This window comes from Xenopus laevis, chromosome 9_10L, assembly GCF_017654675.1.
Source record: "Xenopus laevis strain J_2021 chromosome 9_10L, Xenopus_laevis_v10.1, whole genome shotgun sequence".
NCBI lineage: Eukaryota > Metazoa > Chordata > Amphibia > Anura > Pipidae > Xenopus > Xenopus laevis.
Window position 1 is genome coordinate 44228818 of NC_054387.1, and position 24203 is coordinate 44253020.

The following is a 24203-nucleotide window of genomic DNA, read 5'->3' on the forward strand; positions in this document are numbered from 1 at the left end:
TGGAGCTTAGTGGGAAACTGGTGTTTAAGAAAGGAATGAGTGGGTTGAGAGAAGGAAGATTAAAAGACAACAAACAGCTCACCCGGACTCCTTTCTCATCTCATGCTCTACAGATCAAGAGCCAGCAGGAGGAGGAGAAGAAGAAGTTATGTTCTCTGCGGGACCTGCTCAAACCTACCCTTGGTGAACCCAAAGAGGTAAAGATTTTGCATTATCCTGTGGCTTCTCTCTGTTCTTCTATAGATTAGACTTCACCTCTGGTGGCTCCCTGTAAACTATCATTTCATTTGCTGGTCTCCTTTTCTGCAGTGAAATATCCACCTTGCAGCGCTTGGGTTGTAGAAGCTTCAGATTTATATTCAGATTCATATTATCCCACTGTTACTATAGACACCATCTCTCCCTACTATACCTGCTATCCCACAGTCACAGCCCCTTCCCAGAGACTATTATCCCACTGTTACTATAGACACCATCTCTCCCTACTATACCTGCTATCCCACAGTCACACTCCCTTCCCAGAGACTATTATCCCACTGTTACTATAGGCACCATCTCTCCCTACTATACCTGCTATCCCACAGCCACAGTCCCTTCCCAGAGACTATTATCCCACTGTTACTATAGACACCATCTCTCCCTACTATACCTGCTATCCCACAGTCACAGTCCCTTCCCAGAGACTATTATCCCACTGTTACTATAGGCATCATCTCTCCCTACTATACCTGCTATCCCACAGTCACAGTCCCTTCCCAGAGACTATTATCCCCACTGTTACTATAGACACCATCTCTCCCTACTATACCTGCTATCCCACAGTCACAGTCCCTTCCCAGAGACTATTATCCCACTGTTACTATAGACACCATCTCTCCCTACTATACCTGCTATCCCACAGTCACAGTCCCTTCCCAGAAGCTATTAAAACACTGCTGTTGCTCTGCTGTTTCTTAGTCTGGGTCAAAGTTGTCCTTTTTGTGGGTTAAAATAGGCTATTCATGCTAATTTGATAGAAGCTGCCATATTGCTTGACAGATTTTCAGGAAATAAAATGGTATGAACAGTGTTTTGCTTGAGGAAGGTTTGAGGCAAGTATCGCAGGGTACTGATGTATTAATGCTGCACTGTGTTTGCTGGCTGCTGACTCCTCTAATCCCCTTCTTTCTGCCCATTTCTTTGCTCCTCGCTTCCCAAAGCTCAGAAGAGTAAGTTCATTGATTTTATTCTATTTTACAACTTTCATTTTGCCTGTTGCTAGAGCTTTTCATTTTGTAAATATCAAAGCACAGCCTTTTTCTTTTAGACAGCTCTGCGGGGCTGGCACAAGAACCAAAGTCAATAATCCTTTCAATCATCTGACATTCTGTCTTTTTGTGATGCCTCTCATGTCTGTGCCAGCGGGGTACTATCATTCTGTCAGTTTGTCAGCTACTGGGAATCAACTACCCTTTAGCCTCCCACTCCCAATTATGTGTTGCTGACACAATGGAGATGTAGGAGAGTATCATTGTGGCTGGGCAGCACTAACTGACTTGAAATTAGAAATAGAAATGCTAAATTCAAATACATTATTTTATGGATGGCTTCCATTTAACCCTTAGTAAGCAAGGTTTATTCTCTGGGGCAGATTCTGATTTATAGCTTTGATTTCTGCAGGAATCAATCAGCAAACCGCCCCTCTACCATATGCATCAGTTACAGGGAAACATGCAGTACGGCACAGAGAAACATGGCAGCCTGTACAAGAAGAGCGATGGGTATGTCCCTCTTTGCACCTTTAAATACCAGTTGTAATTCCTATATATTTGTCTGTGTAACCTATAACTGCAGCCACTACTGAGTAACAACTGGTACTGTCCCAGCTGTTGTTCCACTCCCTGGATCCGTAGCAACACTGAGTATGCAAACATGTGTCTTATGTACAAACACTAGGCAATATGATAACTGTGCCTTTATTCCATTACAGGCTCCGAAGGGTCTGGCAGAAGAGAAAATGCTCTGTAAAGAATTGTTATCTGACTATCGCCCATGGAACGGTAATTGAGGCTTATACCCTCCGTGTATCCATTCTGCCCCTTTGCTTCTGCTCTTGGTTCCATTGACTGAACTGGCACTTAATACACTGGCAGTTCCATCATGTCTTGAGCGGCCCCAACATCTCATAACTGGTGTAACGTCACCCATCTTATACTATAGGGCTTTTTTATTAACACATGTTCAAAACCACACGTAAATATCAACTTTTTTTAAACCAACAATAGTCTTCTCCCCAGAATTTCATTTTAATAACCTCTCAGACAACACGTGTAACACAAAAATTGGGTACAGGTGCAAATTCATACCCACATTGGTTAATTAAGTTCGTCTTTTTTTTTTAATATTAAATAAATGCAATTCAAGGCAGTTGTTTTTTAATATTAAATAAATGCAATTCAAGGCAGTTGTTTTTTAATATTAAATAAATGCAATTCAAGGCAGTTGTTTGTGTGCATGTGGCATGAACGCTGATCTTAATAATACCACTTGTACCCCTTTATGGAACTCCATGACATTTATCTGTAGAAATAAGTCAAATCAACTGGACTCCTTTGCGAAAGATTCAGCTGAATACCGAATCCTAATTTGCATATGCAAATTAGAAGTGGAAAGGGGAAAACATTTTTTACTTCCTTGTTTTGTGACAAAAAGCCACGCGATTTCCCTCCCCTAATTTGCATATGCAAAATAGGACTTGGATACAGTTCGCCCGTGCAGAAGGATTCAGCCGAATCCTGCTGAAAAAGGCCAAATCCTGGCTGAATCCTGAACCGGATCCTGGATTCGGTGCATCTCTATTCTACAGACATACCATGAACTAGATGAATGAAAATCTTCACAATCCATGACATTTAATAATGTGTCTGTGTGTCCCTGCAGGCAAACCGTCCACCAGCCAAACTGAACCTTCTCACATGTCAAGTGAAGCCAAACATGGAGGATAAGAAATGTTTTGACCTCATCACACGTACGTTTCTAATTTATAAACCCATTGTATTTGTTAATGAGCTTGGGGCTTGAGTCCTACTTGTTGCAACGTCTTGGCAGATAGAGGTCATACCTTGAGCTATAGTTGCTTTGTGTGACCAAACACCAGCTGATATTTGCTGCCTGGCATATGTATGGGAGAGTATTGATGCTGTGGGCCAAATATCAGGCAGATTTGTATCAGATAGGTTTGAGAGAGACACATTAACAGGCCTGTACAGTCCTCATCAGATCTGGCCAATAGAAATCTGGACAGTTTGGCCCATGTGGAAAAAAGGCGTTTGCGAGGGGACATGATTACACTTTACAAGTACATTAGAGGACATTATAGACAAATAGCAGGGGACCTTTTTACCCATAAAGTGGATCACCGTACCAGAGGCCTCCCCTTCAGACTAGAAGAAAAGAACTTTCATTTGAAGCAACGTAGGGGGTTCTTCACAGTCAGGACAGTGAGGTTGTGGAATGCACTGCCGGGTGATGTTGTGATGCTGATTCAGTTAATGCCTTTAAGAATGGCTTGGATGAATTCTTGGACAGACATAATATCAAAGGCTATTGTGATACTAAACTCTATAGTTAGTATAGATATGGGTATATAGAATTTGTGTGAAAGTAGGGAGGGGTGTGTGTATGGATCCTGGGTTTTCATTTGGAGGGATTGGACTTGATGGACTTTGTCTTCTTTCAACCCAATTTAACTATGTGTGGGTTAGATCCAGTCTTATACCTTAATCTGTAATATTCTAATTCAGGTGGCGCATGTAGCTAAAATGCTTATCACCTATAAATGCAGGATCTATCGGGTGACAAGGCAACAAAACAATATCAATGTCTGAAATGTGTTTGTTTTCCTTATTTGAAAAGCATTTTTATTTTATTTCAGATAACCGCACATACCATTTCTTGGCAGACGATGAACAAGAATGCACAGCGTAAGTGAAAAGTCTGGTACAGGTATGGGATCCGAAATCCGGAAAACCCGTTATCCAGAAAGCTCCGAATTACGGAATGCCTGTCTCCTATAGACTCCATATAATGAAATAATAATTTCCTTTTCCTCTGTAATAATAAAACAGTAGCTTGTACTTGATCTCAACCAAGATATAATGAATCCTTATTGGAAGCAAAACCAGCCTATTGGGTTTATGTAATGTTTACATGATTTTCTAGTAGACTTAAAGGAGAAGGAAAGTTTAGCACTTGGGGGTGCCAAATGTTAGGTACCCCAAGTGAATGTATTTCAGGTTTCAGGTAAGCCTAACATTTGGCACCCCCAAGTGCTAAGTGACTTTCCTTCTCCTTTAAGAAAAGAAGGTTGGAAGACATAAAAATTGAGAAAGAGGTAGAGGGTTGAAGACTTAAGGTATGAAGATCCAAATTACGGAAAGATCCATTATCCGGAAAACCCCAGTTACCGAGCATTCTGGATAAGTCCCATACCTCTACCACGAGTAGCCATAAATAGGATGCTATAATCAAGCCACAACATTTAGATATATCAGCTGGAGCTGCAGATAAAAGTGCAGATCACAATATCACATTCAGCAGTAGAGGAATATGGGTGCACAGCATGAATGGATTATGGGATAGGAGCAAAGTTCAGGGTCCATGGGCCTCTATTCTACCTCTGGGTGAAACCCTTTATGTCCCACTTTGTGCATTGTAGGTGGATATCTGTGCTGACAAACAGCAAGCAGGAAGCGCTGAACATGGCTTTCCATGAGAAACGTCCTAGTGAAGAGAACAGTATAGAAGATCTCACGAAGGCCATCATAGAAGACATTCACCGCATGCCTGGGAATTGTGTGTGCTGTGACTGTGGATCTCCAGGTAAGTAGACTAGTCCCACAACAGCTCGGTTACTCCATGAATTGTAATACCTACGGGTACCTAGTGTATCTCAATAAATCCCCAATTATATCTTCTAGTATCTGTTCTAGTATCTGTACTGCTGTTAAAGTAAGGTTGCCAGAGGTATTATAATAGATGCAAGTGGCAGGGCTGCACCGAAAAATAGATTTAAATTCCCCCGATGCTCTGTAGGGTACAGTAATGCAGGTCAACTTGTGATTCACTCTCAGTTACCCTTACAATCCACTTTGTTGCAATGGGCCAAAAGTGGGATGATTGGCTGGAGATCTGTTATAGTATCATGTTAAAGGATTACATTGTTTTAATGTGTTTTTAAACAGTTCTAATGCTTACTGTCTTATATTTTCTGTTATGTTTCCACTTGATTTTAGATCCCATGTGGTTATCCATTAATCTGGGAATCCTGACCTGCATTGAATGTTCTGGGGTTCACAGAGAATTGGGTGTGCATCACTCCCGTATCCAGTCTCTTTCTCTGGACAAACTTGGAACCTCAGAGCTCTTAGTAAGTTTTTTTAGATCTCACTGATTTTTGCTGTGGTTTAAAAGGAAACCTGGACTCAAACATTAGAATTGATGGAACCAGATGCAGCTAAACCTTAACGTCATGTTTAAGGCTCTGGAGGCAACCAATCAAATTGCTGCACTGATTGTTTTACTTGCAGCTGGCTTTAAAAAGCTAATCACTGATAGGTTGCTATAGGTAACTACCCATGGGCAAATTTGATAAATGAGCCCCAGTCTTTCCTAGGCCCAAAGTGTACTAATGTCAGTGACATGTTTAAGGGCTTATTTGCATAATTCTAAAAACTGATTTACATGCATTTCATTTAAGTGCAAATCACCCTGTTCATATCCCAGTCACTGTTGTCTCATTTCTGCTCTGAGAATTTAAGCTGCTCATTTGAATTTGTCCTGCTTAAATTGCTACATTTTCTAACATGTTCTACAATGTTTATTTTCCAGCTAGCAAGAAATGTTGGTAATTCTGGATTTAATGACATAGTAGAAGCCAGTCTGCCGTCCCCAGCCATCAAGCCCACGATGGATAGTGCTATGTGAGTTAAGGGAAACTACATTCTATCCAAAGTTAACAGTGTCATTGCTAAAGAAAGCAGTATCTATCTGGCTGTTTATATTCCCTGCACTGCTAGGTCTGACTCCTGAAAGTTCCAGTAAACAGGTCTTTAGGTGTGCTGACTTCAGCTGCATGACAGACCTGCAAGTAAAGGAAACAGTAGGTTGGACTTTTGGCTAATGAGGGTTCTTCTTGTGATTTTGCAGGCCTGTGAGGAAAGACTTTATTCATGCTAAATATGTGCAGTGGGCTTACACCAAGAGGGGCTGCACTAATGCTCTCACGCGCCTCTATGATCTGCAGGAGGCCGTTAGATTTAAGGACATCTATACCTTAATTCAGGCCTATGCTGAGAAGGTGGATCTGACTGAGCCACTGCCTCATCCAGCACAGGTAGGTACCTCTGTATGTGTAGGACACTGTCTGTAGCCTATGCCATATATAGTGTGGGACATCCAGTGCCGGACCAGACCATGGGCCCACTTTCCAACAATTTCTCTTCTTCCTTTCCTCACTCAACCTCTATTCTCCAATTCTCTTCTTTTTAGTCAAAATCTATAATTGTATCTATGTAGCCTCTTTGTTCCCATACAGAAGTAGGCAATGACAATGAAACAGGCCAAATGGTTAGAAGCAGGAGGGCCCACTGACACTAGGGCCCACTGGGAGTATATATACCTGTATTAAGGGGTGTGGACATGTTTCCAACTTTAAGGATTTGTTGCTAATCATCTGTCAAGTGTTGGCTTAGAGCTTTGGCATATGTTGCTACTGGGGGAGATTAGTCGCCCAGAGACAAATCACCTCTTCTTCGGTCGACTAATCTACCCTAAATGCCTTCCCGCCGTCCAGAATGTAAGTTTCCGGTGGGATGGCACTCGGATCGCTTCGGCTTTCCAAAGTCGCCCAAAGTTTCCTTGTGAGGCGACTACCGAAAACGAAGCACTCTGTGCCATCCCGCCGGTGATTTACATTCTAGCCGGCGGGAAGGCATTTACCGGAGATTAGTCAGCCGAAGAAGAGGCGATTAGTTGCTGGGTGAGTAATCTCCCCCAGTAGCAGCAAGTGCCACTGCCCTGCACCCCAAGCTTCATGTCACTCAAAAGGCCACTTTGCTTGAAGCTGTGTCAGTGACTGACCTAGGGTAGTTACTTGGGGCTGGGGGAGTGATTGGTGCTGGGTTGGTATTTATAAACATAGGGACACATTCCTGTTACAGCCTATAAGGTGTCAGTATCCCTTTAGGTTAACAAACTCCACCCGATGAAGTCTGTATATACAGTCATAGTTATCCTTATGTGCTTATTGAAAGTGGACATTTACCAAAGCTTCTCTGGCCTGAAACATATTGTTATTTGTATTTATTTTAAGCATAAGCTAAGAATGGGGCTCATCCTCTTTCTTTTATGGGTACCTCTCACCTTGCCTGTCACTAATGAACAATCTGCTTTGCTCAGGAGCCGGGTGAGACGGTGCTGCACTTGGCGGTGCTGTTATGTGACCGAACTTCGCTGCATATAGTGGACTTTCTGGTGCATAACAGGTAGGACGTTATGTGTGTTCTGTACTTAGTATTTCCTTTCTAGCCCCTGTCAGAGGTGAAAGAACTGAAGCTGCGTTTGAATATATAAAATATGTACATTTAAATGTCTTGCGCGTTTTTGTTAATGTAAAACCCATGTACACCTCCCCTTATACTCTGCTAGTGCTGTTCAAAACATACACAGTTCATGACTCCTCTCTGTTGTCACACAGTGCTGTACAACAGTGTTATCATCCCCTATAAATATTAACATACAACTCCAGTTACCGAGCTGTATAAATCCACCCATACAAGGTTACTGCTGTGGCATTAAATGTAACACGTCGAGTAGAAACACAGTGTATAACATACACATGAGGAGCAGGAGGTGTGTGAGTGTTGGGAGGGGGGTTCCATATTTGGTGCCACAGGTAATTACAGAGCTGCTGAGTTGGTAGGGAGAGAGGACCCTTTTCAAGAAGTCAGTGAATACAATATTTTAGGGGGCTCTTCATCACTTAAGATGGCAGCCCCCATACCACTATCCTCACCTGCCTCGCTGTGGGAACAACACAACAAATTTCCTTTGTGTTTCCAGCAGATGTCAGCACTAGACAACTATTATATCTTAGGGCAGGGATCCCCAACCTTTTGAACCCGTGAGCAACATTCAGAAGTAAAAGGCGTTGGGGAGCAACACAAGCATGAAAAATATTCTTGGGGTGCCAAATAAGTGCTGTGATTGGCCATTTGGTAGCCCCTATTTGGATTGTTGACCTACATTGAGGTTCTGTTGGGCAGTACACCTGTTTTTTATGAAACCAAAACTTGCCTCCAAGCCTGGAATTCAAAAATAAGCTCCTGCTTTGAGGCCATTGGGAGCAACATCCAAGGGGTTGGAGAGCAACATGTTGCTCACGAGCTACTGGTTGGGGATCACTGTCTTAGGGAATGGGGCAAAAACCATGGAAAACAATCGCTTCTAGTGTTAGATAAAGATGAACCATACTAATAGTCTTGCCTTTGTCTTCTAATGATCTTTCTTTGCATTTATATTTGATCCTCAGTGGAAATCTGGTGAAACAGACTGTCAGAGGGAACACGGCACTTCATTACTGTTGTCTGTACAACAAGACGGAGAGCATCAAACTCTTCCTGCGAGCAAAAGTCAACCTGAAAATAAGTAAGTTCCTGATATTTAGTGCGGAGGGGTGGAATAGACGTATAGGGAGTGAAGTTAGAGATCACCGCAGTCCACTAGAGTGAAATTCCGCCACTCTCCATTCATTTCTTTGGGATTTTTAAAGGCATATTTATCAAAGGGTCAATTTTCACTTTCACCCATTGATAAATACTCAAACATCCCATAGAAATAAATGGAGAGTGGCGGAATTTCACTCTAGCTTCACTCCTTGATAAATATGCCCCATGGACTCTCGTTAATAGAGGGAACTTGAGACAGGCACAAGGAACTTCCAATCAGCTGCCGCCATTTGAGCCCATAATAAAATAAAGCAAACTCTGGCCCATTGAATACTCTGGTGCTATGGCCAGTACCTCTGTATGTATCCGTAGCATTATTATCGTGGGCGCTTTTCATGTGCTTCTATGTGTTTTGTGATAAAAAAAACTAGGATTTTTGATGAATAACTTTGTGAAAATGCAATTCTTGTACATTTTTTGTTTTCTTTTGGAAAACAGAAAATGAAGCTGGTGAGACTGCGCTGGATATTGCCAAAAGGCTCAAACACTCTCTGTGCGAAGAACTGGTAAGAAATCAGAAGGTGGAGAAGGTTTCCTTAATGCTGCAAAGTTCAGTAGCACACTTTACTCGCTGATCAAGCCATGTTACACACCATAAGTAACATTAAGCATATTAAAGGGAAACTATACCCCCCAAAATGAAAAACAGATGGTTTACATCATATTAAGTGGCATATTAAAGAATCTTATCAAACTGGTATATATATTTGAGTAAATATTGCCATTTTACATCTCTTGCCTTGAACCACCATTTGTGATGGTCTCTGTGCTAACTCAGAGATCACCTGACCAGAAATACTACAACTCTAACTGTAACAGGAAGAAGTGTGGAAGCAAAAGACACAACTCTGTCTGTTAATTGGCTCATGTGACCTAACAAGGTTTGTTTGGTATGTTTGTGTGCACCGTGAATTGTAGGATCACAGGGGGCTGGGGGGGCTGCCCTTATTTTTTTTAAAATGTCAGTTTTCTATTTAATATTACCCAATGGCACATACTTCTAAAAAGTACATTGTGAAGTTGCTCATAATGACACTAGCAGTGCCCCGTAGGACACGGTGCTTGTCTTCAGCACAATGGAAGGCAGCAAGGGACAACTAGAAAAAATCCGATGGCACACAGGACTGCAGGAAATCTTCCAATTTTTATTTCAAAGCGTTTTGGAGAATAAAACCCCTTTGTCAAGCATGCTGAACCTGTAAGGAGAAGTAAAGAGTTAGGAGCATTTACGCAGGGTAACACCTAGGCTGGGGAGCAGGGAGGGGGTCTATGTAGGGTAGGGGATTTCACTAAAAAGGGTTTGGTTTTCCTTTAAATGGGTTTGATTCTCCCCATTTTAGTAGGATTTTATAAGGGGTGAGGTTTGCCAATAATAAGCATTGATTATTTACACATGCTTTTGCTCTTAAGCTGCCCCTTCTAATCTATGTCCATCTTTTTAGTTGGTCCAGGCTCAGAGCAATCAGTTTAACATGCGTGTCCATGTGGAATACGAGTGGCGGCTGCGGGAGGATGACATGTATGAAAGCGATGATGATCTTGATGAAAAGGTTGGTCTGCTCTCCAGGGGAAAACCATTTTACTGTCATTGAATGACCACAGATGCTAATATTCTGGGCTAATAATGCCAACAGGAACATGGAGGTTATTAATCTGTAATGCACAATGTAGAGTTTTTTGTAAATCAAAGATATCATTTGTAGCATCAAGTTAGTTCATACCAGTGATGCATGGGATGGGAATTTAGCTTCAGAACTCCTGAGATTGAATGGATCAAAATCCATAAAGTGACAGGTCTGAAGTTAAATCTTGTACATGAGCAGCATGTCCTTCTTTATTTTAAGTATTTTGCTCTATTTTGCAGCTGGGCCCAGTCAAGAAGGAGAGGTCTCTGCGTCCCTACAGCTGCTTCCAGTCTCCCAATGCTCTCTTGGTGGACAGAGTTGCCTCCAGCAGCATGTTTTTAAGGCGAGCATCTCAGGACCAGCGATATGAATCAAGCCATGGGGCAGAGAATGCAGTTACTCCCACCTCCACTTTCACTCCTCCCCTGCCACCGCGGAACCCAATCAGAGGTACACGTGTAATTATTTCTTTATAATACACAAAAGCCATGAATATCCTGTAAATTATATCCTTATAAACGGTGAGTAGTGATGTCATCAGTTATAAACGGTGAGTAGTGATGTCATTTCTGTCACATGACTCACTAAAATGTGTGTATTATAATAAATAAAGTACCCCCAGTTGTAAAATATGAGGATATTAGAAGTTACCTCGGAGTTCCATGACCTGTATAAAAACACTCGGCCTTCGGCCTCGTGTTTTTATATGGTCATGAAACTCCTCGGTAACTTATAATATCCTTATATTTTACAAGAGGGGGTACTTTATTCACTATATAATACACAAAAGCCATGAATATCTTGTAAATGATATCCTTATAAACGGTGAGTTCTGATGTCATCAGTTATAAACGGTGAGTTCTGATGTCATTTCTGTCACATGACTCACTGAAATTTGTGTATTATAATAAATAAAGTACCCCCAGTTGCAAAATATGAGGATATTAGTAGGGATGCACCGAATCCAGGATTTGGTTCGGGATTCGGCCAGGACTCGGCCTTTTTCAGCAGGATTCGGCCGAATCCTTCTGCTCAGCCGAACCGAATCCGAATTTGCATATGCAAATTTGGGGGGGGAAATCGCATGACTTTTTTTCAGAAAACAAGGAAGTAAAGAATGTTTTCCCCTTCCAACCCCTAATTTGCATATGCAAATTATGATTTGGTTCGGTATTCGGCCGAATCTTTCGCAAAGGGGTTTGGCCGAATCCAAACTAGTGGATTCAGTGCATCCCTAGATATTAGAAGTTACCTCTGAGTTCCATGACCTGTATAAAAACACTAGGCCTTGTGTTTTTATATGGTCATCAAACTCCTCGGTAACTAATCCTTGGTAACTATCCTTATATTTTACAACAGGGGGCACTTTATTCACTATATAAAGCTCAGAACCAATTTCCAGTCCTTGGAATAGTGACAGCGTTGTTCATAGATAGAAAACATGTAACCTTCCAGATGTTGGTCAACCAAACTTTCCAGTAGTGAATAAATTTGCGAACATTTTTCTGCAACGAAAATTAGCCGGTGAAAAATATGGGCACGCATCAGAATAGTCCTGTGCATAAAAATTGATGTGCGTCAAAATTATTCGGTCACCCTTTAACTTTAATGCATTTGGACAATATTCGCGAATTTTCCACCGTTTCGCAAATTTCACGGGAAATTCACGGGGCAAATTCGCCAGTCACTACCCACCAACAGTATCTCTGTATCTTCAGGGTGACAGGATGCCAAAGTTTACTGTAGGCTATGAACTGTAATATTAATCAGGGAAGGAAAGTTATAATCACTGAATGTTAGCCCCCCCTCCCCCCAGTGATTATAATCACTTACCTGACAGCAGAAAACGACAGTAGCCGGCAGTAATGTGAAAGCACAAAGGAGTGATCTTTTGTTCTTCTTTCTTTGCACTGGGTACAGTAGAGTGAAAAGCAGAACTTTCAGCAAAAAGCTGACTTTTAGCACTGCATGCATTGGTCCATGGAAGGTGGTGGGTATTTCTGTGTAAGCTCTGCTGTGCTCAATCAGAAGTTCCCAGGCTGGTGCAGTTTTCTGTTAATACTACCTCTGGCCTGGGCTATCCACTTAGCCATTATAATCACTGTTTTAAAGGTTAGTGAGCTTGGTGAAGTCAAAATAAACATTGTACTGCATTCCTGCTTCTTTAGTAGTAAGAATCCCATTTCTACTAAGCAGAGTAGTCATTCTGTGAGAATGTTTTTGAAAGTGTCATTAAGGAAAATCTCCTCCTTCTAATCTCTTCTCTTCTAATTCAGTTTCCCCCGTGTCTTGTATTCAAAAGGTGCGAGCTTGTTCTCTAATGAGACCCCATGGGATTTTTTCCGTCAGTGGCTGGTGCTTACACTCAGGGTGATGCCTGAACCTGGGCTATTACTGGTTTCTAGAGTTACCCCCCTGCCCTGGACACTTCTACTGGTGTCCGTAATATTTGCTGCCAAGCAAACACCCAACATCTGTGGGGACCCAATCTCTGGCCAGGCAGAGAGTCTCCAGAGGGGGAACTATCTATTATTTTACCAGTGCAGTAACATCTGTTGGGAACCCTCAGGGAAAATATGCCAACCCTTTAGGAGATCTTGGGAGTTGTAGTTCATTTTAAGCAGGGTATGGGCTTCAGGTCAGAAGTCAAGGATTTCTGTTGGACACAGGACTTTGCTCCTTGAAACTGCTTCACGTTGTAGGTCTTATCATTTGGAAGGCTATTCCTCTGTGCTGTTGTCCTTCTCGAGTGCATTGCCCAGTTATAACCATGTTGTTTCCTGTGGTTATTATTTTTTGGGCTATTTGAAACACAATTAAAGTGTGGAACCAGGAGGGAGGTAGAAGAGGAAGTTTTCTTGCTATAATCATGTCCTGCTCCCTGGTCTAAAGAGCTTAACCCCGCAGCCTAGGCCTTTCTCAAACAAGAGACCATCGGCAGTAAATTAGTACATAGCTAAAGGCTTTCCTATGATTTATTGGTAGCCTCCCCAAAAAAATGTCACCCTTCCCTACCTAGTTGTTTATGTGTCTACCAAGTAACTTCAGTGTGACATGTCCCCAGTGGACACTGGTTTAGATGGGTCTTGCCTTCATATGAATGATCTAGAAACTAAGTTTAAGCTTTATTAACACGCTCTTTATTTTAAGCCTCAACTGCTATGTTAGTATTTCACATAGAGGATCAGTCCATATGATCTATCCATGAGCAATGATGATTTTTATATTGTCAACAAACATAGGATGAGGGAGTCGTTGAGGTGGTAATCTGTAAGGATTTTTTCTGTCATAGTTATAAGAGGTTTGAGGAATATTTCTATGGTGCTGTCCTTCAGGGCTGATTTTGAATGTTTACATTTGTGCTTTATAAATACACTATTATTTAAACTATTTTAAAGAAGCCTTAAAATTGGTGGAATTGTGGGTTTGGGATTGAGGCTGGGACCCCTATGGCTGTAGCCAACTGAGGGAGTGTCACCAGAGACGCTCATCTTTGAATGCTCCAGGTTTTGTTTCCCTGGCAACACTCGCTTGTTACTGGAAAGTGAAAAGCAAATTTCATTGTGACCATAGGTCCACCGTGGACAACAGCTTCTTCAGCGTCTGATGTAGCCTATTACACCTGGCCTAGTCAGATCATGAGCATGGACATACCAAGGGTTCACCTCCTTCTACTCCAACCCCTGAACAGTGCCAAGTTGTGCTTCAGTGTGACTTGCTCCTCAAGCTTGAGGGACGAATCTGTCTCATAAGACCATGTTGGTTAGCTTTGTCACTTCTGTGGCCCTGTCCTTCACCTTAAAGCAGATGTTATCTCATTTTTCAGTACCCAATGTGCCGCCGCCTCCACCACCAGCCAGCCCCTCTGCTTCTGTCAAGAAAACACCACCTACTCCTCCTTTGACGACAAAGCACAAGAGAGCCCTGTCAGAGCCTGTACCCATAATTCCACACAGTCCTTCCAGTCAGGCCAGTCAACACTTCGGTAAGGTATCTGGCAAATCAACAAGCCGACTAGATAGCCACCAGTCTATGTACTTGGTTATAATGTTGTGGTATTCACAGATACATGTCGTCATGTTCTTTAATCACCACCATCAGCTGAGTCCCAACTGCTTAAAGGGATTCCCCACCCAAACACTCTTTATAAATGTGAATGTGATTGCAGTTCAATGCAGTGTTTGTTTTAAGAGTGAAACCCAGAGAACAGTAAGGGATAAAAAAATGTATTCAGGAGTCCGGTCACCTCTCGGTCTCAATTGCAACATTGATTCATGAGTCAGAGCCAGGATTGCAGAGACATTTTTCTTCCCCTTTAAATATTAATGAACAACAAGTCAGAGGTTTAACTAACTAGTACACTGAGCTTCATGCTACTAACAGGCCTGCTTTAACTTTATTTTCTCCTTGTGTTTGAATAATGCAAATTTTAATAGCATATCATAATTTCCCCCTCTTGCTTTGTATTCCTGGGCCCTGTGAAGGAGTCGCTGACTCATTCAAACTCCCGAAGTTGGTTCATCGACTGTACAGAGAGATACCATAAAACGATGCCAATATATGTACAGTGTATATCCCTGTACTAAGCAAAGTCAAGTAGGAACACTTCTCTGAGATACAATAAAAATGGTAGAAATCTGCGCAGAAGGTCAGCGCACATCATATTAAACAGGCTAGAGGAGTTAAAGCAACAGATAGTGACGAGACTGAGGAGATGGAGTTGTACCCGCAGGGCTTCCAGCTGGAAAGCTATACATGTAGAATGACTGGTGTTAGAGCTCAGTGGCACAACTAACCTACAGCAGACCCTGCAGGGGGCACAGGGAACAAGTGGCTCAGACAAGCACATGTTCTTCTGTATGGTTCCCCTACTCTGCATTTGTACATGTCTCCCACATTTGGGGATGCACTTGGCTGGATCACAGGTACTGCCCAAATGCTAAATATACAATTGCCACACTCAGATGTCTGTGGAAATACTTGAACAGTGTTTCAAGTGTGGGTTTGTACAAATACATCACAACTATAAATGTACAGTATAACCCAAATGGTTATGAGCCTTCAGTAACATCTGCAGCCCCCAAGTTCAGCCTCCTCCACCACAAAGATGTGCCCAGTATATACCATAACTACAGCTGGTCTATGTATACAGCCAAAACAATGGCCTTCCCAAATTTATATTTGGCCAGGGATTGACCACCAGAACACTATCTTGGACCCCCCTCTCCTGATAGATCTCTATAGGCCCCTGCCATTATCGGATGGTCGTTTGCCTTACCCAGACACCCACATCAGGCTGATCTAGTCAAAGATCCACTGGTTTGGTGACCTGAGAGAGAGAATCTTTCTGTCTATGGGCAGCTTTAGACTGAGCTGCAAGGAAATAACTGGCCTTACCAATATGTTTGTTTATTAGTATATTAGTGAGAATTTCCTGTGCTGTTATAAAGGCTACAGCCCTGGGGGTCCTGTAAACTGGAGACCTTAAAGGAGAATTCAACCCTACATAGTCCCTGCTCCCTCCCCGCATAGGTGATAACGCCTATAAGTGCAGAGTAACGCTGAGGAGATCATGGGTGTCATCTTCCGGCTCTTTGGATTTCTTTGGGAAGTGAGTTGGAGCAGTGTTCCGGTTAGTAGCAACTGCGCATGCGCCAAAAGTGTCGAGAATTGCCGAAGGGAAGTAAGAGGACCCAAAGAATACTAAAAAGCCGGAAGATGTCGCCCATGAGCTCCACTGCGCTTACTCTGCACTTAAAGGTGAGTAAAGGATATGGGGCACTAGGTGTTATCAGCAATGGGGGGGTGTGCAGGGAGGGGGGATTATGTAGGGTATTGGGTAGGGGTATTTATTAGTTGGGGGTTGAGTTCTCCTTTAAAGGGATCATTTAAAGAAACTTTTAGTATTAAGTACAGCTGTACACAGTGAACTAATAGGAATATTGCAGTTGGTCTTCAATTGGTATTTTCTTGTATTTTTTTTTTCCGTTATATAACTTTTAGTGTATATAAACAGTGCTTAGGAAGTGCTCACTAAGCATGGCTGCCATTTTGGTGCCCTGGGGTGCAATTATATACAGGAAGTAACCTACTCGTATCCACGGCAACATTTAATGTTGATTGGATGGAAAATTGTGTTTTAATCACATATGCCATAGGTATTTCAGGCGCCGTGTGTAAGAGTGCTTTAATTCTACCTGTAAAAATCAGGCTGTGCGATAACAATCAGTTTGTTCTTTGGTTGCAATGCTGAACAACCCATCCCCAACTCAATGGTCTTTTAAATTGCATAGCTTGAGTGTGGGAGGAAAATGGACAACCTAGAGGAAACCCACACACAGACATGGAGAGACCATACTCCTCACAAATATTGTTCTGGCCAGAACTGAACATAGGACCAGAGTACTGCGGTGGAACAATCTGATTGGCCAGCCAGCCTCATTGCAGACAAGAAAGTCACGTTATTTCTGTGTTACAGATTACAGTTCCTGCTGCACGTCACCATCAAAGTTTCTCCAGTCGGAAGCTGTATCTAGAAGACCAAGGTAAATGTTTATATTCTGCATTCCATTTCTCCCACTCTAGTAACCCATAGCTACCAGTGTTTGCTTTCAAAGAACCAACCAGTAAATTCTCCCTGCTAACTGGTTGATGTGGGTTTCTAGACCTGAACCGTTGGCTTTATTTGTTGCAGCACACTCTGTTTCAGTTGCCCGATTTGCAAATATGCATAATTTGCTATTGTGAAGGGTTCTAGGGCCCCACCAAGCCAAACACTGCTCTAATTATTTATTCTTGTGATTCTCTCTACAGTATTGGCTCCCCCAAGCTCAGCAGCCTCCATGAAGTCCCAGAAGTCCCACCAAAAGGTACTTGCAGGAAACATAGTCCTTGTTTCATAGGAGGAGACAATTGTAATGTCAAAACATGCATAGTCTCTCCCATGGCGACCAATTCATAAAGAGCATTCATGGCTCTGCTGTTTGAAAACAAATATCCTATTGGTGGAGCTATCTTTCTACCGGTCTTGTCCCATGAAGCTAATTACTATTGGGACGTTCACCTTCATAGAAATCTATCAAGTTCTACTATAGAGACTCCTGATTCCTCAATCCCGTTAGCTGTATTACAGCTATAGAGCTCAACAGCTCTAAAAGACATAATTGAATACTCTGGTAGGTTAAGGCAAAGTCCATTCTCTAAGTACTACTCCTTGGTACATTACTTGGGGGGGGGGGAGTTCCAACGGGTTTTCACACACACAATGACTGCCCATTATGCAGATTAATTATAATTTTGGAGTGACTTCATTGTGCAGACATGTGACCCACTGGAAGTTTGAGTCAAAGCTCAAAGTAAAGTATAAAAGTAAGCATTTTTAGGTATTTTGCATTGCCAGTTAGTCCTGAAATACATGTGATTAAGCATCTGGTTTTGAGCAGATCACAGGACAGAAGGATATCCAAAGTCTGGAAACCAAAGGTCTCCACGTGGGAACAGCACCTCTCCGGCATTATCCATTCAAGAGCTTTACCACGTCACGCCAACCAACCAAGAGCCACCGATGCCAATGCCACGGCGAATGAGTTTGGTAAGAATCAGAACAAAACGCTTGTGGCATCAATACTAGCACTTCTGCTATACACCTACTATTTTTCCACTTTGTTGATGTGTATTTTCTCTACCTTCCCTTCCTCCCTTTTGTCCTTTGCTGGTGGAAAGAGTAAGTCCAAAATGCGGCGGGTGAAGGCTCTGTTTGATTGTAAGGCAGACCGTGATGACGAGCTGACATTTAATACAGGAGAGACCATTGTAGTTACTGATGAAGAGGATCAGAACTGGTGGGTAAGTCACTAATTCCTCGACACGAGATACAGGTGCCTCTGCGGAGGATGGAGTGTCTTCAATATCTGGATCTTTTCCAGACAATCTTCTGAGATGGTTTCAATAATCTTAACAGGAACAAGGCATTTTGTATCTAAAGGGGACGGCTTATTTGTCTTCTTTTTCAACTGTAACCAAAGCTGGGACAGCCAAGGTCCAAATATTGTAGAGCTATATATCCCAGCATCCCACCAAAAGCCAAATGGGAGTTGTATCTCCATAACATCCATCTGGTGCCATTTGCTCGTCACTGTTTTATCAAGTTCCCTATGTCACAAACATCGAGCAAGTCAGAGGTGTGACGTTCTCTGCTTTCCATCTAATCCACATGTTTGTCTTCTTTAATTTCAGAATGGTTACATTGAAGGGCAACTACACAGAAGAGGTGTTTTCCCATCGTCCTTTGTGCACATATTGACTGATTAACAAGCAAGTAACACGGACTACAAGGATGGGCAGCTCACCCCCCATCTGTGGTACAGTTGTATATAACACAAAGACAAGGTATCATCTCTACGGAGAATATTCTTTGGCTGTATATCTCGCCACAGAGGAGATAATGGTATTATACGTCTGCCTTTATCTACCCAGTCGTTGCTCTCCTCCGCTAACGGACCGCTACAGTAGCTTTTATCATACGCCTTCAAGTCTAGAAATGCCATTTACAGCTGATACAGTAGGGCCGGGAAAGGACGTGGATTATATCTGGGCTTCAGCCAGGAAGCAAAAATGCCAAAAGACACCCCATAAGAATTCTAGGAGCAATTATTATGCACAAATGACTCTGGCGTCTTCAAAGGTCTTTGTTAGAGCACATCTCTGGTTTTTCTGACTTCTAACTTTATATATGTATCTCCTTCCCGAAACTGATAAATTTGTAGCTACAGTTCTCATGGTTTAATCAGGGGCTTATCCTAAGCACAATGACCTGTGAATTATGCCCCTGACCAGGACCAATATTAAGCACTGGTTCCAGTATGAAAAGAAGTAAAACACCACTCTATCCTTTTGTACTTGTTCTGTGAGTCGCTTTAGTTTTGAAAAGTAAAAGCCTGATGCCTACTGTCATTATGCAGCTGGGTCGGTGACTAGTCTGGGGCTACATTTACAACCCTTGAATGTGCCCTAGAAAAACTTGATTGGTTGGATAGGGCCTCAAGTTAATGGGTGTGGGCAGTTGTTCTGGCTGGCAGTAAGACCCCTTTGCACTGCAGTTACTTACTCCTTGACCTGAATCTGGTATCTGTCAGGAACACTGACTGTCTCTTCAGCGGCACCTAGTGGGTCTGCAAATCAAGCCCCGTGCCAATGAATGCCTCAGCTTCACATTGAAGTACAGCAGCATTGCCAGTTTCCTTTTAAACCCAGGAGTAATGTCCTTCACACAGTGACCTTCTCTGTGGGTCTGTTGGTCAAGTATTCATAACTAGTGGGAAAGGGCCGTATTAATCACAACAACATGGACATATGAGGCAAAGTGCTTTGTTTTTAGCAGACTACATTATTATTAACACTATTACTACATTGACAACAGAACCCCTACCCATCTCTCACCCATCAGTACGAAGGCCACACAAGACAAGCGTTAAAACATTAAATGCCCCCCCTACAAGTTACAAAAAAAGAACTTAAGTGCCCCTACAAGTTTTGGTGGTTAGGGCCCCCTACCAGTAGGGTTGCCACCTTTTGAAAAAAATTACCGGCCAGTGGTGGGGGCGGGAATTAAGGGGCGGACCGTGACGCAAAAAGGGGCAGAGCCATCGGGCCGCCACATCATCCGAAGCCGAAGAAAATGTACGTTTTCACTGGCGGGCAAGGGCTTTTGTAAATGGTATTACAAATTACCGGCAGCTACATTGCCGGTAAATTTGTAATCCCGGCCCTGGCAGGCGTTTTACCGGCTAGGGTGGCAACCCTACCTACAAGTTATTAAAAAAAACATTGATGCCAGGGCCCCTACAAGTTACTTAAAAAAAAAAAACATGTGGCCTGGGCCGGCGGGACACCGGGAAAAAACCTGGTGGGCCCCGGCGCAGACCCACTCCCTGGTCGCACTTTGATTAGGTCACACGTGCGGGGCATGTGAACGCGGGGAGGGCGGGTACGAGAGGGCTTTGTACTATGGCGGGGGGTCGGAGGGCGGCCCGAGATAGCAGCCCGGTGGGCCCCAGGCCCCCCAGTTCGACCCTGGGCCTGGCTATACAAGTAAGTGCAGCAAGGCCGGCCCCCCAACCATTTGGGCTTGGGAAAGCAGTACCCACTTCCCCCCTGATGGCAGCCCTGCCTGTATCACTGCAAATGGCGTATTTTATCCCCTTGTTGTACAGAGCTCTGGAATAAGTTGGTGCTTTATAACAGAAGAGAAGTGCAGTCAGTGGCCTCGGATTGGTTGATATGAAACACTGTTTCAGTTTGGCTTCATATCCATAGTCTACAAAGGCTAAATTAAGCTCCATGGGCTGTGTCATATGGAGCATTTCAGTTTGTACCTAGTTAGTGGCAGTCTAAACACCACATTGGCACCTTCTTATGTCCCTGGTCCAGGGTTTTAATGAATTTTTATTTATGATTTTTAGCCCACAGTCTCACTGTATAATCACTTTTTAACTGCATCGACTTTTTGGGGTTTTTAGTGATCTTATTCTTACTGATCACGTTTGCAAAATCATAACATTCACTTTATTTCATACAACCTTGTTTCCGTTCAGCAAATGTTGCATTCATCAGACATTCCTCCATATCCAGACGTTCCAGTTTTGCTCCTCCCAGAGGTACCACTGGCTTTTTTTATTATAGTGAAGCTCTTCCCACAACGGTTGAGATCTGCTGATTGAGCCAAACAGTCCACCAGAGAATTGTGCCCCTTGTTCCTTCCCCAATTTGTTGACGAAATCCTTTTAATTTACTACAACTGAACATGAATTTATATTCTGCTTTCTCCCTTGTCCCCTCTGTTCCCCTCAAGGAATGCTCTGCCTTCTACTCCCAGTCACTCCCGAGAATAGGTCTGCTTCTATATTATTATTATTAACAATGAGGCCAGATGGATATATGCCCAGTAGCCCATGTGTGTTTCCTAACATCTTTATTTTGGTTGGTGGGCTGTTAGTTAGTTGGCAGTCTGTAAGGGAAAACTGGTAGAGATAAACATTAAAAAAAAGGGCAAGGAAAGCTGATTTGACTTGGCTATGGCAATAGGTGACACTATTTTAGAAATATCCCATGGCAGGGCCTTTTTTCTGTTGGGGCTTGTAATTGAACTCACTGTGAATTCAGCATTCTCTGGCCTAAAAATTCATTTAAAGGAAAACTTTCCCACAAAAATGAATACATAAGCAACTGATTTTTTTTTTATCATGTATATCATATTAAGTGGCATATTAAAGAATCTTACCAAACTGGTCTATATATATTTAGTAAATTGACCTTTTACATCCCTTACCATGAGCCACCATTGTGTGATGGTCTGTGTGCTGCCTCAGAGATCACCTGACCAGAAATAATGCAGCTTTAACTGTAATAGGAAGAAGTGTGGGAGCAAAAGACAGAATTGTGTTCATTAATTGGCTCATGTGACCTAACATGTATGGTTTGTTTGGCTTATTTGTGTGCACTGTAAATCCTAGCATCCAAGGGGCGGCCTTTAGTTCTGAAAATGGCAATTTTCTATTTAGGATTACCCAATGGCACATACTACTAAAAAGGTATATTATTAGGAAAATGGTTTATATATGTGAAGCAGGGTTTTACACATGAGCTGTTTCATGCAATATATTTTTATAGAGACCTACATTGTTTGGGGGGTATAGTTTATCTTTAAGATTCTTTATAGAAACCAAATCAGTGTTTGTCTTAAAATTAACATTTAGTATGATGTTGAGAGTGATATTCTAAGACAATTTGCAATTGGTTTTTATTATTTGTAGTTTTTGAGCTATTTCACTTTTTATCCAGCAGCTCTCCAGTTTGCCTTTTCAGCAATCTGGTTGCTAGGGTACTAATTATCCTAGCAACCATGCACTGAATTGAATTATAGACTGGAAAATGAATAGGAGATGGCTTGAATAGAAAGACAAGTATTTAAAAGTGGCAATAACATTAAATTTGTAGCCTTACGGATTGTTATTAGAAGGGGTCAGTGACCCCCCCATTTGAAAGCTGGAAAGCGTCAGAAGAAAGACAAATAATTAGAAAAATGATAAATATAAGTAATGAAGACCAATTGAAAAGTTGCTTGGAATGGGCCAGTCTATAACATACTAAAAGTTAACAGAAAGATGAACCACCCCGTTTAAATTAAAACAACTTTCATAATTGTTATAAAGGTCCTCCTATAAAAGAATACGCCGTCACCCAAACTGTACATTTTATCATGTGACTTATACTGAATAGAATAAAGTTCTAAAGTAAGTTCTGTATTGCTTGCTGACTGGGTGCCATAGTGCTTATTATTCCAAGCGCAAAGGAGAATTCTGTTCTACTGGTTGCTATAAATAAAGGGGTAATATATTCGTTGTATGAAATGTATTTATTATGTCCGTAATGGGAACCAGTGCATTATTCCTTCCCCGGGAGTTTTTCATAAACTAAATTGAGTGCAGCAGAGAAATCAGCAGCAACATAAATAACCAGACTCATCAGAAGGCAAAACAATTGTCATTGGTGGGTCTAGATGGGCCTTTTGGTTTGATTGGTTTGGTTATTTATATTGTGTGGCCTTAATCCCCTCCCCACTCTACTGTCAGTGTTCCTCGCTATGTATCTATTTATCCCTCCACTAATACAATAATAGATCAGGTATTATAAATATTATATATACATATAGATTTCTTTATTTATGCAAACATGTTTAGCTTGTCAAGAGATCAATAAAAAGCTAATGATTGTACCAGTTTTCTCCTTCTTTGTTGGAGCGATACACTGGGGGTGGCGCCATTCCAGAGTGATGGGAGCAGAATCTCCATGTCCCTAGGGAATGGGTTCAGCACAAGTGTTGGATTGGACAATGGGCCTGCAAACTCCGTGCAGATAAGAGAGCCAATTAATCGTGTGACCCGCTTTTGAGAATATTTTTGTCACTAAACTTTTTGTTAAAGTTTTATATATGGAATTAACCCTTCATGTGTACTCATTTAAACTGGTGATTGAACCACAAAATAATGACTTGTTTGTAGCTTTCTACAGGAATGTTTGCGAGCCATTGAGAAGCTGAAAACAGACTGCTGAGCTCCAGACTAAGTTCTGTCCTCTCAACTAGGGTTGCCACCTTTTTAAAATGTTTTACCGGCTGCTGGGGGGCGGGGACACAAAGGGGGGGGCCGTGATGTTAAAAGGGGCGGGGCCGCGCCACGGACGATTGAAGAAGTGAAAGAAAAGGTAAGTTCCAGGGGATTGGGGGCAGGCCAAGGGCTCCTTATAATCGTATTACAAATTTACCGGCAGCTACATTGCCGGTAAATTTGTAATACCGGCCCCGGCCTTGGCAGGTATTTTACCGGCTAGGCCTACTCTCAACAAGTGTCATTGTGTGTGAACAGAGAGTCTTGTGTACCTCTTAAGCTGGCCATAGATGTAAAGATCTTTTTATTATCGTGAGACCAAGATTATCTCAAAACTATCGATAAAATGTACGATTTGATCAACTGAGGGGAGCTGAGGAAAAACAGGGGAGCTGCTTGGCCCTGCAAACATAGATAGATTGCACTGGGACCGATAACATTTTTTTAACCTGGCCGATCAACTTTCTGACAGATGTCGGCCGAAAAATCATAAGATGTGCGACCGTTCGATTCCCACTAACTTCAAGATAATTTGAGGGATTGGTCGGATTTCGCTAAAATCGGTCTATGGGGACCTTTACACTAGAAGGGAGTGGTTTTGTATTATCACCACTGCTACTATAGGCACCATTCTCCTAAACTGATGATTT

At 42.3% G+C, this 24203-nt stretch overlaps 1 protein-coding gene across 3 annotated transcripts in view; it reads left to right on the forward strand.

Annotated features, from left to right (window-relative positions):
• LOC108701073 (arf-GAP with SH3 domain, ANK repeat and PH domain-containing protein 1) overlaps positions 1 to 21808 on the forward strand; it is a 67759-nt gene extending 45951 nt beyond the window's left edge. The window contains exons 9-29 of one of the 3 annotated variants that reach the window (XM_041575949.1): positions 114 to 197; positions 1200 to 1208; positions 1660 to 1760; positions 1970 to 2039; positions 2920 to 3007; positions 3914 to 3962; positions 4697 to 4860; positions 5274 to 5407; positions 5869 to 5960; positions 6187 to 6373; positions 7438 to 7523; positions 8570 to 8685; positions 9204 to 9271; positions 10208 to 10315; positions 10630 to 10840; positions 14217 to 14375; positions 16869 to 16935; positions 17204 to 17259; positions 17833 to 17981; positions 18113 to 18235; positions 18626 to 21808. In XM_041575949.1, coding sequence (XP_041431883.1) covers positions 114 to 197; positions 1200 to 1208; positions 1660 to 1760; positions 1970 to 2039; positions 2920 to 3007; positions 3914 to 3962; positions 4697 to 4860; positions 5274 to 5407; positions 5869 to 5960; positions 6187 to 6373; positions 7438 to 7523; positions 8570 to 8685; positions 9204 to 9271; positions 10208 to 10315; positions 10630 to 10840; positions 14217 to 14375; positions 16869 to 16935; positions 17204 to 17259; positions 17833 to 17981; positions 18113 to 18235; positions 18626 to 18700 — 2196 coding nt within the window. In that variant the 3' untranslated portion in view covers positions 18701 to 21808. The remainder of the gene's footprint in view (positions 1 to 113; positions 198 to 1199; positions 1209 to 1659; positions 1761 to 1969; positions 2040 to 2919; positions 3008 to 3913; positions 3963 to 4696; positions 4861 to 5273; positions 5408 to 5868; positions 5961 to 6186; positions 6374 to 7437; positions 7524 to 8569; positions 8686 to 9203; positions 9272 to 10207; positions 10316 to 10629; positions 10841 to 14216; positions 14376 to 16868; positions 16936 to 17203; positions 17260 to 17832; positions 17982 to 18112; positions 18236 to 18625) is intronic. The other 2 variants (XM_041575950.1, XM_018235238.2) reach the window with 2 other exon arrangements.
• The last annotated feature ends 2395 nt before the right edge of the window (positions 21809 to 24203 follow it).